Here is an 18,776-nt window from a genome sequence, read left to right on the forward strand (position 1 = left end):
AATCTGTGGCAGTACCAGTAATTAGACCCATTCCTCTGAGGAGGGCAGGTAATAGCACTAACCATTATGCTACAATTATGACATAATACAATACTTGTTGGATCATTTCCATTTTGTAAATTTTATCGTTGATGGTAGAATACTGATTTTATTGTGGAGGAATGAAATTTATTTTGTCAGCTGTTGAAATACATGCCAATCTGTCATCTGTATTACGTAGATGTAGACACTAAGAAGGTGCTCCATGTGGATACCATGCATCCTTACACATGCTTCAGACCCTCTTGTTAGTGAATCATGAACTCTTGACGTCATCTTGGCGCTACCCAGATTTGCTCACATGAATTGTTTACGTATCTGAAACATGCATGTTGTGCATATGTTGGGCTTACACCGATGTATGTAGTGTTCCTATAGCCAGAAATCGAAAGGATTTAGGGCAAGTGAGTGGGGAGACTGTGGTACTGGTATCTCCTCAACTAATCATTCACCCATGAAATCCTTGAGTTAGATGCTGTTATACAAGGTATAGTAGTTGGAGTATTACCTTTTCTTTGCATGAAATACATCTGTTTTCTTTCTGCAAGGATAATGTCCCCCAATAGAGCTATTAATTCATTGTTGGTATGGAAAATGATGATACTCGGCACCGGTTAATATTTGTGGTATAATAATTTTGTGTGGCTATTTCTAGCCGAGTGCAGCCCTTGTAAGGCAGACCCTCCGATGAGGGTGGGCGGCATTTGCCATGTGTAGGTAACTGCGTGTTATTGTGGTGGAGGATAGTGTTATGTGTGGTGTGTGAGTTGCAGGGATGTTGGGGACAACACAAACACCCAGCCCCCGGGCCACTGGAATTAACCAATGGAGGTTAAAATCCCTGACCCGGCCGGGAATTGAACCCGAGACCCTCTAAACCGAAGGCCCGTAGGCTGACCATTACGCCAACGAGTCGGACAATATTTGTGGTAAAACATATGGTCTTACGAGTCTGTCACACATGATTCCTGCCGGCACATTGATACTGAAGCAGACCTAATGCCATATCTTGATGATTGCACGGATGTGTTGTGGTAAAGTAATATGCCATCTCTTGTAAATCCTGCAACTTCTGTAAATAAAATGCTGTCTGAACTGTGGATCTTCAGTGTCCTAGCTAGAAGCCAGTGGCTGAACTGTAATCTCAACGTAGTGGTCTGATGTCTGAAGAGCTTGCACATGTTGGCTAAGGAATGGATAAAGTAACTGATTGTGCAGAACTGACCATACAAGTGTGTGGTTATCTCCAGTAGCATCAGATCTTCACAAAACTTGTTGTTCAAGAATCATGTTTTTTAAGTCGTAACATATGCTTCTCCAGCATGTGGACTGTGTAACTCCTACTGGATCTGTTCTTCCTGCTGTGAACGATCCCATGTCTGCGAATCACCAGAACAGTCTGCTTAATATTACTGTAAAAGGGATGTGGAATTGTGGATGTTGTTCAGCGTATATGACACAGGCTTGTAGCTTACCCATAGTGGAATACCAAGTCCACCATTTCCTTCAAGAAATAGTAAGACTCACTTTCACTATTTAAATAATTCACTCTGTACAGAATCTCTAGTTTGGTCTGATACATTACTGCACTAGCAGCACAACCTCAACTGTACCAGTACAACAGTCAGTGCACTTCAAACACAACCATCAGAAATGAACAATGAACTTCAACAGGAAGACTGTCTGTATCACCGAATGCTACACATACTCAGCACAGATAAGATGGCCCACATCTCAACAGGTGTTGTTTTTGGATATTTAATTATAGGGTTATTCCAACATTGACCAATATTACCTCCTGTGGGATATTGGGACACCTTTTACATTTTATTCTTGTTATCTCTTTACTGTAGTTTTTTAAATTTACTTTTCGTATTTCTTATAGCCTTCAGCAGACGTGAAGGATGAACTAATAATAGAAGAACCTACACTTGATCAACTTCTACCATGTTTCAAAGAAGAGGAGAAGTAAGTACAGTTTATATTTTACACTCCTAACACTAGCTCCCTCTGTGTGCAAGTGACCTTTGGGATACAAAGGTCCCAGGTTGAAAGCTTTTCCAGGTAGATGTACTGTTGAAAGTTGGATACTTTTCGTTGTGCAATGTCAGCAAGTTTACACGACTAAGCTCATGACAACTCATCTCTTGATCCTCGAGAGATTAGGTGTACTTGGCTATCTAGTGGACCTTAGAGTGAGTTAGACAAGCAGCCAGCCAGACGTCCTCCATGCCTGCTTATGTCCCATAGGCTCAGGTTTCAATTTCTGGTCTGGTTGCGTATATTTATGTAGATCCAAGAACTGGTTCAAAGGTCACTCAGCTTACCTGATGACAGTTTGGGTGCAATCTGACAGTGAGATGGCTTTCCAGCTCAAAAAAACTAAGAGTAATGGCTGAGAAGATTGATTGCTCTGACCAGAAATCACCTCATAATGTGCAGGCCTGAAGGCTGAGTAGTGATTGCTTTGTAGGCCAAGGTAGGCTCATTGTGGCTGTAGCACTGTGGGATCATATTTTTTATGTTTGGAAATTCTGTCCAATTTTATCTACCCATGCGAATATTGGCTAGGCCTTCAACTCAAATGATGAGACATTAACGCGCCATGGCGTATATACTAGTTTATATTTTGATCACCCTTGCAAGGGTTTTCCTTTTCCGATTTTCTATAAATAGAACAGGAATATGGTTTATTTGCAATCTCCTTCTGAGAATGTGTACCATAATACATTGCCCATTTGTAGCCTCTGAAAATACAAACTTTTCATTAGGTGTCAGTCAGTCTCCGAGCCACAGTTCCAGGTGTGGTAGAGGCCAGTGACAGTAGTGGTATTGCTAAGTTATTGAAAATGATTTGGAGGAGAGTGATGGCAATTATCATGATAATGAACATGAGATTTTCAGTGAAAGTGACAGTTCATCTGGTAAAAGTTACTGTGAAATCATATTGAAAGTTCCATGTGCAGAAACTAAACATAGTGACTGGGTTGTGTGTTAGTAATAGTGATAAACAGACAATTATTCATCATTTTACGGGTTTTCTAGGGGTGTCAGGAGAAATGAGGGGCAAATATTTAGATAATTCTCTGTTGGAAATGCCTGTGCTTTTTGGAGTATATGGACCCGTTGTTTTCAAACATTGCATGGGAAAAGAATATTTACTCTTCAGAACAGTTATTGGACCCAAATAGGAAAAGAATACATGGCGTCAAGTCTTTTGACACTAATGAGGATGGTATTAAGGCCTGCTTTGCTGTCTGCATTCTGATATCCCAGGTTCATAAATTTTGAAACCTAACCCCATGGCACTACAGCTTTGAAAGTCTTTGGCAGAGTATTATTGTATTTTTGGTGGTAAAGATTGCAGTGCAATACTCCAAAAGTGCTATAATCATTTCAGATAACCCTTCTACTTGACAAACTATTCGTAAGTGAAAAATGTACTCTTAACTGTTTGTCATGGTGCATTGCTGAAATCCTGGAGCTAACAGACATAGTTGGCCACAGCGAAGGGATGTGTGCGGTGTTGTCAGATTGCCCATAGCTGATCAACCATTATTGTGGTTGGTTCTTGACCTAGGTGAGGTCATCAAACTGATCCTGGGTCATCAATAGTGCACAATTTGCAGAAATAGCAGTGTGAGAAACAGTTTTTTGTTAACTGTATTAGCTGCTCGCTAAATGGCCAAAGAACCTGCCAAAAACTTTCAGTGTCTCGTGTCAAAAGAATAAAGAATGCTTCCTGGACATGGTTATGCTGACAGTGTGAAATACCACCATTATCAGGCTCATTCTTTACAGTTAACAGTGATATGCCTAGTGATTTAGTGAATAATTCTATATGTAAATAACCATCTATCACTTTTCACCTTCAATGTGCACAATATTATGTGACCTGGATGGTTACAAAATATCCACGCATCGCTTGAAAGCTTGGACCTATCCATCATATGTGTCAGTGAGACGTGGTTGTCCAACAAAATTTATGACTCAAAATATTTCCTGACATGCTGATATTGATCCATAAGGCACATTCCCATGGCTGTGTAGGGAGCGTTCTAATTGCAGCCAGGCTGGAATATCACCCAACTTGAGTTCATTACATGAGGACCACAGCCGAATTTCTGGGTAGAAATGACATGCAACAAATGTAAATTCCTTATTGGGTCAATTTATCATGCCCCTAAGTCATCTCCAGAGATAAACAATGAACTAACCTTCTCATCTCTCGAGGGTGTGTGAGATGTCCAACAAAATTACGATGCCATTTCTATTATCGCTGATATCAACCTAGAAATTATGTTGTATAAAAATTCTGCCCCTGTTCCTAATAACATCCTTGGCAAAAGATTCCTTTCCACTTTCTATGATTTATTCCTGCCTCAGTTAATATTTGAAGGCATGCGTATTACGCAAGCAACACACTTAACACTTGATCTTTTCCTAAGTAACATACTACAATGTGTCCAATCCCTTAATATTATTCCTGGCCTCTCTGACATTCAGGGACTGTCCCATGTGACACCATCTCCCAAACTCCGTACTTGGACAGTTTTTAATTTTTTCTGAAGTACCTGGAAGAATCTATGCACTTTACTATTAAACTGCCTCCCTGTTCTCACCTCAAAAATCACCAGTAGTGTAGACATAAAGAATATATGGCAAGACCATGGGAAAATTTTCTTCTAATGCATAGAAGAAACCACACCAATAGTAAATATAACCACAAAAGTAAATCCTCACGGATCACCAAGCAGACAGTACAAGGGTTTCGAATGAGGAACCGCCTGTATTAAAAATGGAAAAGAAACCCGATCAACTGTCAGTGGGAGAAGTACAGACTGGATAAAAGCAAGGCTAAACAATCTATTGGAATTTCCTGTGATTCTTACATTCATGGTCTCAACACCAACTCCATGGAACGGTGGGCATTTCTCAGAAGTAAAGGTTGCAACAGAGCTTCATCAGTATTTAAACAAGAGTATGGAGTCTCTACACCACAAGAAATTGCAGGCACCTTCAACAGGAAATTTAATAACTTCTCAGCCCCTACTGAGGAAGAGAACACGCCGTACTAAAGGACAACTACTTCTCTCTTCCCTCTAACCAATCTGTATTTCTCAAAAAGTGAAGTCAAGGATAGCCTTCTGTAAACAAGACCACGTGCAGCGACTGGGCCAGACTGAGTGCCAGCAAGAATTCTCAAGAGCTATGCAACCACCTTGGCGCCCTCTCTGTGCACTCTCTTCATTCGTTCCATGAATACCAGGACTGCCTGTGGAATAGAAAGAAGCCAATGTGGACCCAGTTTTCAAAGATGGAGACAAGGAACATGTAGATGATTACTGATCAGTTTCGATAACATCAGGGGTCTATAAATGTATGGGATGTCTAGTTGTTTTATATATGTTAGATTTTCTCAAGGAGAGAAACCTATTGATCTCAAACCCATATGGCATCATTCCTGGAAAATTCCGCATAGCCTTTTTTCACAAAAGTCATTGATGACTGGCGTTTCTCTTTGGAGTAGACGGGTGTCTCACATATAGACTGTGTGGCTCTGGACTGGAGCAAGGCTGTTGACCAGGTGCCACATCAAAGACTTCTGTTAAATCTTGACAACTACAACATTAAGGGTAAACTGCTGGCATGGCTGAGGTCATTCTTGGTGGGTTGAACGAAGTGTGTTGTGCACAGAGGAGCCAAATCAAACCAAAACACAATTACTTCTGGAGTAATTCAGGGTAGTGTGATTGGGCCCCTCTTGTACCTGATTTATGCTCTTGACTTACTGGATTGTGTAAATTTGACTATGGCATACTATGCTGATGACACAGTCATTTACAGAGACATGAAAATAATGATGATCTGGTACAGTTCCAATCGAATCTGGATAGTATAGCTCTATGGTGTGATATAAATGAAATGTGTATGAATGTTAAGAAATATAAATATGTAAGATTATGCAGAGCTAGACAAACACACTAGAACCAGCCTGCTCTACATCGAATCCAACTACCAATTTCTAACTCCAAACTGCTCGGTATTCATGTTACGGATAATATACACTGGAATAAGCCTGTAGAGGAATTGAAGTGCAAAGGATATTGAGCACTACTGTAGGTTTTGTCTGTACCTGTCACTCTGGAGGAAAAAGTAAAGCCCTACGAATGGCTTATTTAGGTACGGCACATGCTACCATATGGTCTTCCTTCTTGGCACCCAACGACAACAGAAAATATGAGCAGATTAGAAGGTGTTCATCAACAAGCAATAAAGGCAATGTTTATTGTAATTGTTGCTATTGACTTCTTAAGAATATGTGAATGTGTGTGCAAGTGCCAGCAAGTGGTAGTCAACTGTCTCATTGTCAAGGAAGTTTAGATGTGTAGCTTTCTTTAAACATCATGCATTCTCTAATGACCTACCTGTTGGAATTCTCATTATTGAGCTAGACAGGTATTGTGCTCCTGGATATGACTTTAGCATTGGCAGTATCAGTAATCTCTCCTGTCCGGGCTCTCCCTTCTCTGGAGGTACTCCCTTGAAACAAGCATTCTCATCACCTTCATACAGCCTGAAGTGTGGCCATGCATCATTTTGAAATTCTAGCACTACACAGAAAAACTCTGCATTTTTGAAAGCTTGCTGACCTTTAAAGGTAGTGGTGGTGGAGATTATTGTTTTCAGAGGAAGTACAACTACAATCCTCCATGTTTGAAATTGATCGATATGATCTAAAACATTATGATTTTTGTGATGGAATGCATGGAGGCCGGGCAGCAGTTTGTTGTAGACATGACCTAAGGAGCCAAATTTCATGTAGGTCATCCCATGGTGTTCGAACTTATCTGGAATTTACATTTGTAGAAGTAAATATTAATAGGCAAAAAGTGGTAATTTCTCTAATGAATAAACTGCCTGGTGTGAGAATTCTGAACACATTTACTATCTTTCCAGGCAAATAATTAGTGTGAAGGACTTTAACCTGCTTAATATGACCCATGGCAGTAATCAATTTGTAGCTTTTTTAATACCCGTAACATAACTATTCTCATGGTTCAACCTACCAATTACATGAATCCAACTAACCTAGTCCTAGTTCGTGAACCATGGGCAAGGGCTGAGTGGCCTAGTAAGTGGTCCTGAGAGTCAGGATACCAGTTGCTATGGAATGGGAGTGGTCATCTCGGACATATTCTGAGTCATGGCTCTCCTTGTGCTCAGGCGGCTAGGACTATACAATCGACCAGTGGTCGATAATCCGTTTGAGGAGATCCTCACTTGGACTATGTGCAAGTAGGGTAGCATCCTGCTTCATGAAGTTAGCAATCTCGGAACATTTTGAGCAAGCCTCGGACCTACAGGAGTATCGGAGTCCCATTCCCATTTGACAGGCAAGGGACTCCTTGGAAACAACTTGGCAAACAAAATGGAATTCGATAGGGAGCTATCAATATTAATGGGGCTTATAGCAGAAAGAAAGTAGAACTGGCTGAGTCAGCAAAGTGGATGCATCTGGATGTGCTAGGAGTAAGTGATATATGGGCAAGGGGAGGTAACGAGGAAGAGATAGGAGATTATAAAATGTACTTGATGTGTGTTAAAAAGGGAAGGGCAGAGTATGGGGTAGGGCTGTTTATTAGGAATACCATTGCACGCAGCATAGTTTCTGTTAGGCACATAAATAAGCGAATGATGTGGATAGATTTGGCAGTTGGAGGAATTAGGACGAGAATTGTCTCAGTGTATTCACCTTGTGAGGGTCAAGACGAGGATGAAGTTGACAAGTTATATGAATAATCGAGTGACATTGTGGTCAGGGTCAGCAGCAAGGATAGAATAGTGCTAATGGGCTATTTCAATCTGAGAGTTGGAAATCAAACTGAAGGATACAAAAGGGTGATTGGTAAATGTGGGGAAAATATGGAAGCTAATGGGAATGGGAAGCGTTTTGCTGGATTTCTATGCTAGTATGGGTTTAGCTGTTACGAATACATTCTTCTAGCACAAGGCAATTCGCTGCTACACATGGGAGGCTTGGGGTAGGAGATCCATAATAGACTATATCTTAACTGACTTTGAATTCAGGAAATCTGTTAAGAATGTACGAGTTTTCCGGGGTTTTTTCGATGATACAGACCGCTATCTGATCTGTAGTGAACTAAGTATCTCTAGGTCTAGGGTAGAGAAAGTGAAATCTGTCTGCAAATGAATAAGGGTAGAAAATCTCCATGGCAAGGGAAATTAGGTAGAAGTACATGGATATGATTAGTGAGAAGTTTTGAACAGTAGACAGTAAGCAGGTTCAGGATACAGAAAGAGAATGGGTGGCATACAGGGATGCTGTAGTAGAAACGGCAAGGGAATTCCTAGGAACAACTGTGTGTGAAGATGGGAAAAGGCGAACATCTTGGTGCAGTAATGAAGTGAGAGCAGCTTGTAAACGTAAAAAGAAGGCCTATCTGAAATGGCATCAAACAAGGGCTGAGGCAGATAGGGATTTGTACGTAGATGAAAGAAACAGAGCGAAACAAATAGTTGTTGAATCAAAAAAGAAGTCGTGGGAGGATTTTGGTAATAACCTGGAAAGGCTAGGTCAAGCAGCAGGGAAACCTTTCTGGGCAGTAATAAAGAATCTTAGGAAGGGAGGGAAAAACGAAATGAACAGTGTTTTGAGTAATTCAGGTGAACTGATAATAGATCGCAGGGAATCACTGGAGAGGTGGAGGGAGTAATTTGAACATCTTCTCAATGTAAAAGGATATCTTCCTGGTGGTGTTGCGAACAGCCAAGCTCATGGGGAGGAGATGAATGTTGGTGAAATTATGCTTGTGGAAGTGGAAATGATGGTAAATAAACTCCATTGTCATAAAGCAGCAGGAATAGATGAAATTAGGCCTTAGATGGTGAATATAGTGGGAAGGCAAGGATGAAATGGCTGCATAGAGTAGTAAGATTAAGGTACCTTCACATTGGACAGAAGCAGTAATTGCACCTAGCTATAAGCAAGGGAACAGGAAGGATTGCAACAACTATCAAGGTATCTCATTGATTAGTATACCAGGCAAAGTATTCACTGGCGTCTTGGAAGGGAGGGTGCGAGCAGTAGTTGAGAGGAAGTTGGATGAAAACCAGTATGGTTTCAGACCACAGAGGGGCTGTCAGAATCAGATTTTCAGTATGCGCCAGATAATTGAAAAATGCTACGAGTGGAACAGGCAGTTGTGTTTATGTTTCATAGATCTAGAAAAAGCATATGACAGGGTACCGGGGGAAAAGATTTTCGCCATACTAGGGGACTATGGATATAAAGGTAGATTGTTAAAGTCAATCAAAGGCATTTATGTGACAATTGGGCTTCAGTGAGAATTCATGGTAGAATGAGATCTTCGTTCAGGGTACTTACATGGGTTAGACAAGGCTGTAATCTTTCACCTTTGCTGTTCATAGTTTACATGGATCATCTGCTGAAAGGTATAAAATGGCAGGGAGGGATTCATTTAGGTGGAAATGTAGTAAACAGTCTGGCCTATGCTGATGACTTGGTCAATGTTGTTAAGAAGAAGAGGTGTAGAGGCTGCATTGGTTGATTCTTCATTTAAGATTTTTAATATGTCATCAATATATCTGGTCCAAAAGAGGATATTAGAGAAATTATTATTGTTATTAATTTTTGTGTTTTCTAAGGAATCGAGATATATTTCAGCTAGAATGCCTGAAGCTGGTGAGGGCATAGCTAAACCATCTCGTTGGTAAATGATGTTATCAAAGGTGAAATAATTATTGTTGAGAACCAATTTTATGATGGACATGAAGTCTTGAATTTCTAGTTTACTCAGATTACTGAATTTGTTTAAATTGTTGTTTACTATGGGGAGTAATTTGGAAACTGAAATACTAGGATAAATGTTCACGATGTCAAAAGAATGGAGAGAAAAATTTGGTTGGATGTCAAAGTTCTTTAATTTGTCGATTAATTCAGAAGTGTTTTTGATAGATTTGTTGGATGAAAATCGATAATTTTTTAGTAAAAACGTTTGGATGAATTTAGAAGTTTTATATGAGGGACTGGGTTTGTAATTGATTATTGGGCGGATGGGAATGTTAGTTTTATGAATTTTTGGAAGGGCTTTGTCAGTGGATAGGCCTCGGTTCATGTTTATTAATTTAGGTTTTTCTTGATCTGTCAGAAGAAACGAAGTGTTTTCAAAGGTTTGTTTTAGCAGGCGTTGGATTTTAGTGGTTGGGTCCTTTTTTACTATAGAAAAAGAAGAGTTGTTGCAAAATCTTTAGTTTAGATAAGAAATGTGTTTTTCCAACAATCAATACACAATTTATTTTAATAGATTAAACTAGTACCGGTTTCGGCTCTTTAACGGCCATCATCAGCTAGTACATGATTTGTTTCAGCCATTAGACAATTCACAAGTTGTTATTGTATTAGGCATCCGGATGTCTAATGGGGGATGGAAATGTATACAATAGCATATAATTAAAATATCAGTAGTCAGGGTAAAAAGTTACAAAATAGAACATGTGTATGTAAAACATATTAAAACACACAGGCCACAATATATAACACTTAAAAAGTTTCAACACATTAAAATGGTACGTATAGGTAGACACTTGTTAAAATTTTTAATTCATGCTACGATAGTCTCCCTCGTTCAAAGACGTTTGACTTTTCGGAAGAGGTACCACAATAGCCTTCTTCCAGAGAGTTGGATATGTGGAGTATAGAAGAGAGAAATTGATTATATGAGTTAAGGTTGGTAATATACAATAAGGAATTAGTTTGACCATGTCAGTTCTAATGTCATCAATTCCTTTTGCTTTCGTGCTTATTCTTAGGACTGCTTTTATGACTTGGAGGGGCGTCACGTGACTGAAATAGAATTTCTCTCTGTCAGGGGTAGGGTGTGTACCGTAATAATTCATAAGTCTCTGTTTGTTGTCAGGTCGTACTGCAGAGCAGTTAGCAGTAAAGTACTCATTAAGAGTCTTGAGAGGTACTGTAATTTCTTCTCTGTTCTTGTTCTTCGTAAGTCCAAGCTTATTAATAGATTTCCAAAATGTCGCTGTTCTACCGTCAGGTGTAATTAAACTGTAAGCGTGTCACAGTTTAGCATTTCGTATTTGTTGTGTTGTCTTATTTCATAACTTCGTATATTCGTCAAAGTTTCGTACGGTAGGGTCATTTTTTTTCTGTCTGTGAGTGCAGTCTCTTTGTTTCATTAGTTGTCTAACTTCGTCATTTAACCCTGGAGAGGGTCCTTTCGATATTCTCGCTCGCCGCTTTGGGGTATGCTCGTCAAACAGTTCCGTTACTTTGCTATTAAAGAAGTCAACTTTGTCGTCTAGATTGTTATAGTTCGTTATGTCATGCCAGGGTATTTTGGCTGCGTCCTCTAAGAGTCTATCTTTATTTATATTTTTCAATGGTCGATAGGTGATAAATTTTTGGGAGGGTTTCGGTGGCCGGAGGTTATACGAGATGTATATTGCGTCATGTGCAGATATACCAGGTACATAGGTTTGACCAACATTGAGAACTCTGTCTGAGTTGCTGGTAACTATAAGATCTAATAGTGTGTGCGAATGAGATGTATGGTGAGTCGGAGGGAGAGGTAAGATTTCTATTTTATAGGCTTGAAACAATGTTTTTAGTCGTGTGGATTCGGAAGAAGTTGCGTCAGTTAAGTCCGTATTGAATTCTCCCATAATTATTGTGTGGGGGTAGTCTGGCAGTAAATTAGTAAAGTCAGCTTCAAAATCCTCTAAGTGACCTGTATTCGGAGGTTTGTAAACTACTCCTACAAGGGCTTTAATCCCGTTCGTTGTTATTTCTACGAACATGTATTCTGGTTTTCTCTCATACCTGCCTGGTGAATGACCTAACAACTTAGGTTTGAGGCTAGTTAGGAAATTGCCACATACCCCTCCACCCCGTTTGTGAGTGCGGTCATTTCTCAGAAGCGAATAGCCTTCAAGATGACACAAAGAAGACTGGCTATTATCTGTTAACCATGACTCAGACACCAGCAGGACATGAAAAACAGGTGGAGTGAATATTTCTACAATCTCGTCCATTCGGTTGGCTGCTTATATGCTTTGCGCGATTATATGACAGACGAGTAGGGCTCTGGGGTGTTGCGAGACGAAATTCTTGAGGATACTAGCGGTACTTTGGTCAAGGTTTGCGCTAGAGGGTGAGGAGAGTGGGGACAGCGGAAGGACGGGAGAGGGTAGCTGGTCTGAGGCGACATAGGGTAGCTGTTGAAATCGACTAGTAACATCGGAGGAATTTGTTTTGTCACTTGTAACTCTTGCCAACTTGGAACAATGAGAGTTAACAAAATGTACAGATAAACATAAAGAGCTAGGAGGAATTTTACGTTAACTGAAGTAGTGGGGTGCAGGAATATAATCAACTGTGCCTAGAATTACCTATTATTTTAAAGTGCGACTAAATTAAGGTTGTTGTGTCTAAATTAATAAAATAAAAATTAAAAGTATTTAAATTGAAAGTTGTTAAATCAATAATTAATCATAAAGAAATAAGAAAGTAAATGCAATTATTTAGTAAAATATATAGATAAATAGTTGCAAAAAGAAATTTCAACGAAACTAAACGAAAATAAATGATAATTCACTAAACTATTCTAAGATAAAATTTAGCGATCTTGAGAGAAATAAATATGGACTAATCTAGGAATAAAACATTCAGTTCGGTACACTCAGTTCAGTGAAATGTTACATTTAACTGCTGTCACTGTCCTTAGGAATGTCACTCAGCCGGTTAATTCGAATTTTACTGCCATCTGATTTCTTAATAATGATGTCTCCACTCGAGGTCCAACAATTGCCCTGATTAAAGCGTAGTATAGCAGCCTTAGGAATTGACAATCTGGTGGAGGTTAGATCCTTGTGAATAGTTACTGGGGTACCTTTCAATTTTCGCTTATTGCGAAACACTTCCTGCCTTGATCGATGTGATGTGAATTTGACAATGATTGGAAGAGGTTTCCCTGAAGATTTAGGTCCAACTCAGTGACTCCTATCAATGTCTTGCAAATTCACATTCACGCCTATCTCCCTAAAAGCATTTACCGCAAGTTCGTCCGTATTTTCACTTACACTTTCCTGTACCCCTAAAATTCTAACGTTAACTTTTCTACTGTATTGTTCCAGTGAGTCACATCTTGCAGCAAAGTCTTCCCTCATCTCACAGATTTCTTTATCCCTGCTCTCGAGTTTTGCGTTCAATTCTGCCACAATCTCAAAATTGAACGGGAGAGATTTTTCTAATTCCTTTATGACGAGTTCAGTCGCGCTCCGATATGGCGGCTACTATCTTTTCAAGGAACTTACCAAAGCTGATGGTTTCGTTTAGTATCCTGGTGACTGCCTCTTCAACAGGTTTGGTACTGCTGCGGTTGGCACTACTGGTCGGGTCACTGGTGTTGCCTGAGAAATCACTACTTAATATTGATGAACTGATTATTACAATGACTGATACTCACTGGTTTGATTCAACACTGTATCTCACACTCGTTTACCACTTATTATATAGCTCCCTGTAGAATAACACCTTCTAATTCACTGAAACTGAGAAGCCTGTCTTACGCACGTCCGTCACCCATGAGGCATAGACTTTTGTTGGTTGAAAATCGATAATTTTTTAGTAAAAATGTTTGGATGAATTTAGAAGTGTTATATAAGGGACTGGGTTTGTAATTGATTATTGGGCAGATCGGAATGATAGTTTTATGAATTTTTGGAAGGGCTTTGGCAGTGGGTAGGCCTCGGTTCATGTTTATTAATGTAGTTTTTTCTTGGTCTGTCAGAAGAAAGGGAGTGTTTTCAAAGGTTTGTTTGAGCAGGCGTTGGATTTTAGTGGTTGGGTCCTTTTTTTACTATAAAAAAGAAGAGTTGTTGAAGATTTCCACTATGACAGTGATGTTGCCTTTATCAGATTTGGTAATGATGATTAATGTCATTGATTTCCTTTTTGAGATCTAAAATGTGTTTATTGTCATTAATTAAATTATTAATATTATTATTATTATGATTATGATTTAGGGAAGTGTTTTTGTTATTATTAATGAAGATTTTTTAAAGTTTTCTTTTTACTTCATATCTGATTTCATCTTGTTCTTCCGTTGGCATTTTATTAATGGCTATTTCAGATTCAATTATGAAATTGATGGCTATATTGAGAGTATTGAGGTTGGGCCAATTGTGTTTGAGGCGCTTAGTAAGAATGAAGTTTTCATCATCACTCAGATTTGTCTTAAATAAATTGACAATGGGAGGATGGAAATGTTCAGTGGTTTTGGAAGGTGTGTTAATGTTCTTTATATGATATTTATGTGAAGAAGAATTGTTCTTTAGAATGTTAAGTTTTTTCTCAAGAGTTTGTTGCGTAATTGACAATACATGAAATAATTTATTATCAACTTGAGTTAGGAAGAAGTTCCATTGTGCACTTGGGAGATGATTAGCAATTTCTAGGTGTGTTTTATATAATCTGTTATTTAAAAAATGATTTTTTTCTTGCATAAGAAACGGATTTTGTTTTTCATCCAAATTTTGTTGGTTATTCTTCGAGTTTTTAACGTCGAGGAGAAGAATGGGTTTTTCTGACATATCCTTGAAGAAATTTAGGCGTAAGGTTATAGGAGATGCATTGTTGTAGGAAGTCGATATCTTTTCCCAATTTAGCACTCTTGATCTTTAGGCTATGTAAGAGAAGGCTTTATGTTTAGCTTGGTTAGCTCGTGCATTTAAAGTTAAAAAAGTCATGATGTTCTGTGTTGATCACAGTTAAATTGAAACAACAAATAATGTAGTTCAGCCTATTCAATAAAATAAATAAGAAATATGGTATTACATTTCTATTTAATTACAAGCAGAAGTGGTACCGGTTTCAACCCCAATCTGGATCATCAGCCGAATAAAATTCAAAAACAATACATAGTTAAATAAAAAATTAAAGAGTGAGTCTTTCACAAAAACAGTTGAAGAGGCGAAATATGTTATTGGGGATTGGACTGTGCAATTTTAAATCATAAAATCTAGAAGTAGAAAGTCAGTCACTTATAAGAAGTAAGGCGGATCTTCTGAATAGTAGCACAACACACGCAAAGTTCGGCACTGTCTCATAATGTTTACAAGAAGAGGTGAAAAGTTAAGTGAGCCAGCTTGCATATATTATCAGGTGCGATGTCACAACGTAATTTATTGAATATGAAGTCCAAAAATTTTTGAAGAAGTCGAAGACGAGCCGCTTGATTGAAGCGGAATTGCTAGCTCCTGAAGATCAGCGCAGCACACTCAATGTCCGGCACTGTGCTTTCAAATGCCGATGGATCTCGGTGAATAGCTTGATGAACCAGTCTGTAATTGTTTCGGTTGTGAAAATGTGTGTGTGTATATATATAAATAATACAGTTTAATATAATTGAAGTGTGTAACTGGGATCTTGTAAATTCTTTAGATCAGTTGACGTAAAAAACAATTGTGAAGAAAAAAATGGTAAAAAGCGCAATTCCGGAAACATGAAAAGCGTATATGCACAGTGCGCTACTTCTTGAAGATAAGAATTTAGGTCGTAATTGAGGTAGTCCAAGGCAGCGCAAGGCGTGAGTTTAAATTTGAAAGTAAAGACCCAAAATGCAGGTGGCACTATAATATATGCAGTTTAATTCGGAAAGTAGGTTTTCTTCGAGAAAAGAGGTGAAAAGAAAAGATAGAATAAGTTAATAAAGGAAGAGGATTAGTAGATAAGGGAAGATGAAAGGGCTGGAAGTTAAAAGAGGATGGGAAAGGATAAGATAGGGAAGTAAAGGAGTGGTAGTTTAGGGTGGGTTATTGGCGGTAGAAAACATGGGTAGGAACTTTGTATGGCATGGAAAATTGAATTTGTGTTTCGAAATTTAGAATATTTGAGAAGAATAATTAGGAAGTCAAATAGGATATTGTTTTTTTTTCAGAAATGTCATTTAAATTGAAATTAGGGTTGAAGTATTGGTCAGGGTGAATAAAACAATTTTCAGTAGTGTTTAGGAGGGGGCCTTTGTTAATGATTTTAAGTATATTTGTCTTTTTTTAATATTGGTGAATTTATGCTGGAGTCTTGTATGTGTTGCCCTATAGCAGAGAATCTGTTGTATTTAATGGTGTTGATATGTTTGGAGTATCTGATGTTAAAGTTGCGGCCAGTTTGTCTTATGTATGAGGAGCTGCAGTTGTTACATTTGAATCGGTATACTCCGGAATTAGAAAAAGCATTAGATTTGTTTACTGATTTAGAGTTGTGTAATTTATCAAGATTTCTGTTATTGGTTCTAAAAGAAATTTTCATGTTGTGTTTTTTAAGAACATGAGTTATTTTATAAGCATCTTGAGTGAATGTAAAAGTGAAAAATGCAGTGGGCTTGGCTTTGTCCTTTGATATCATAGTTTTAGAACGGTGTTTGAATTTGTTGATGATATGGTTTATGAAAGAGATGTTAAAGCTATTAAATTTAGCGATAGTACGGATGGTGTTCAATTCGTTATTTAAATCTTTTTTAGACACAATGGTGTTGAAGGCACAAATAATTAGGCTGTTATAAGTAGCACGTTTGTGTGCTTGAGGGTGTGAAGAATCTTGACGTATTGTGGTTGCCGTTTGGGTTGTTTTTCTGAAAATGTGGTACTACATTTCTTATTTATTTTTATTGAATAGGTTGAACTACATTATTTCTTATTTCAATTTAATTCGAAGTATGGAGTGTCGTTGATAAATATAATTTTACACCAGAACAGATAATTATTGCAGATGAGTAAAGATTTCGTGAAGATTTACATCTAGGACAACTCTCACCATTAAGTGAGCAAAGACGATTTTTTTCGCAGGGTTCAGTTGCAGCTACGACCTGTTCATACATGATAATGCATGTAATTTTAATGGACTAAGATTCCACACATGTATGTTATTGTCTCGGAACGCAGTGGGGAAATTTCCAGCAAGCATGACACATGAAATTCCCAGTGTGGAAGCATATGCTATCAATCACCAATCATGAGAAAAGGGGTTTTGAAAGTGTTCCTGGAACATGTGTTATGGCCTGATTTGTACAACAAAAATAGACTTCTTATTTTGGTTGATTCTACGACAGGAAATAAAGATGGTGTTGAATTTCACAAGAAACTGATCCCTGCAAATTGTGCTGGATGGGTGTAACCAGCGGATACATTATTTTTGGTCCACTTAAAATTATGGTACGATTCATCACAAATAAAATAGCGTTATCGTCTGCACTGACTTTCATGGCAGCCTTCATTCAATGTGCTCACTGTGAAAGATGTTTATGTCTAGAACACGAATTACTTATCGACCTTGATTTTTACTGAACTTGAACTGCCAGAGCTGGGTAGAGTGCTCTATTTCCAGTATGTAAATGTTACTGAATGCACTTGTTAGTTAGCCAATGTACAGCTTTCACCCACGTTTGGACTTATCTGCATGGGGATTCGTGTCCTTATGTGCACTCATATTCTATATTTGTCAGCTTGTAGTTCCTATGTTTCTTGTCCATAGGAGCAGTAATTTGCTTTGTGTGCATATTTTGATATTTTCTATGAGACACTGTGGTGCATTTCAATGTGCTGTTGTATCAAATTGTGGTTCATGCTTTGATTTTCATGCTCCTTTTAGCTGTAGTTTCAAATGAACACTTGTAAGAATATTAATGGACATGATAGCTTGCATTTGGATTCAAATATTTCAGGATATCAGAACGTTTTATTATAACACTACAACCTAAGGCCTTGAGCCCTAACTTTGCCACCAATGAAGGCATTATCTATTTATCTTTGTCGCCATCATTACGTCTACTACAGTATTACTTGAATATGATGTGTAAGCGTCAAAAATTAGGGAAATAGCCGTCATCTGTTTGTTATCTTTAAGATTCTCCAAGATTTCATCAGGATTAGTGGTTTCCAAGTTGTATATGGCCACTGTTAACGAAAGGATTTAAGACATAGACTGATGTAATACATGGTAGTGACTATGAACTTCTTTGCATAATCCTGCTGTACTTTATTTAAGGCGGCTCTCTTTGATTGCACAATAAAGCTGTGTAATTAGGTGTGACCAAATTGTTACATAATAGAATGCTACACTGGTATGGTAACAGTGTACAAGTATAATACGTATTGTTACATCCATGAGTACCGGAAACATACATCACTTTATTTTCCGTAAGAATCTCTATGACACCGTAACTTGTAAAAATCATTACCAACTTTCGAAGTGAACTGTACACACACATTCATGCTATTCCTAATAATTTTAATCAAAGTAACATAGAACAATTTCCAAGTCATTTTTCCTTCACGAATACATACATTTCATTGCCCTGGCATACAACAGCAACAGACCAAAGATTATTCTCACTTCTGCAGCACATTTTGTCTCTGCTTGCTTCTTCGCTTCCACGTACCTGCTACGCTGGCGTAGCAGGGAGAGAGGTGATACTTCCACTTGGCGCATCCCAGGTGGCGGATAGGGAGGTCCTAACCAACTTGTCGGCGGACTTGATGGAAATAAAATACCTCTCGCGGACCAAACACACTAACCCCTGTGGGTGGGGGACGCTGACAAAAATACACCCACGGTATCCCCTGCCTGTCGTAAGAGCGACTAAAAGGGGCGACCAAGATATGATTGTATGAGAACCATG

General features: G+C 38.5%; 1 protein-coding gene across 5 annotated transcripts in view; it reads left to right on the forward strand.

Moving 5' to 3' along the window:
• The window catches only part of LOC136874995 (zinc finger protein ZFP2), a 64,254-nt gene that overhangs the window by 34,948 nt on the left and 10,530 nt on the right, over positions 1–18,776 (forward strand). For all 5 annotated transcript variants that reach the window (XM_067148709.2, XM_067148712.2, XM_067148708.2 and 2 more), the window contains one exon: positions 1,925–2,007. In XM_067148709.2, coding sequence (XP_067004810.2) covers positions 1,925–2,007 — 83 coding nt within the window. The remainder of the gene's footprint in view (positions 1–1,924; positions 2,008–18,776) is intronic.

This window comes from Anabrus simplex, chromosome 5 (genome assembly GCF_040414725.1).
Source record: "Anabrus simplex isolate iqAnaSimp1 chromosome 5, ASM4041472v1, whole genome shotgun sequence".
NCBI lineage: Eukaryota > Metazoa > Arthropoda > Insecta > Orthoptera > Tettigoniidae > Anabrus > Anabrus simplex.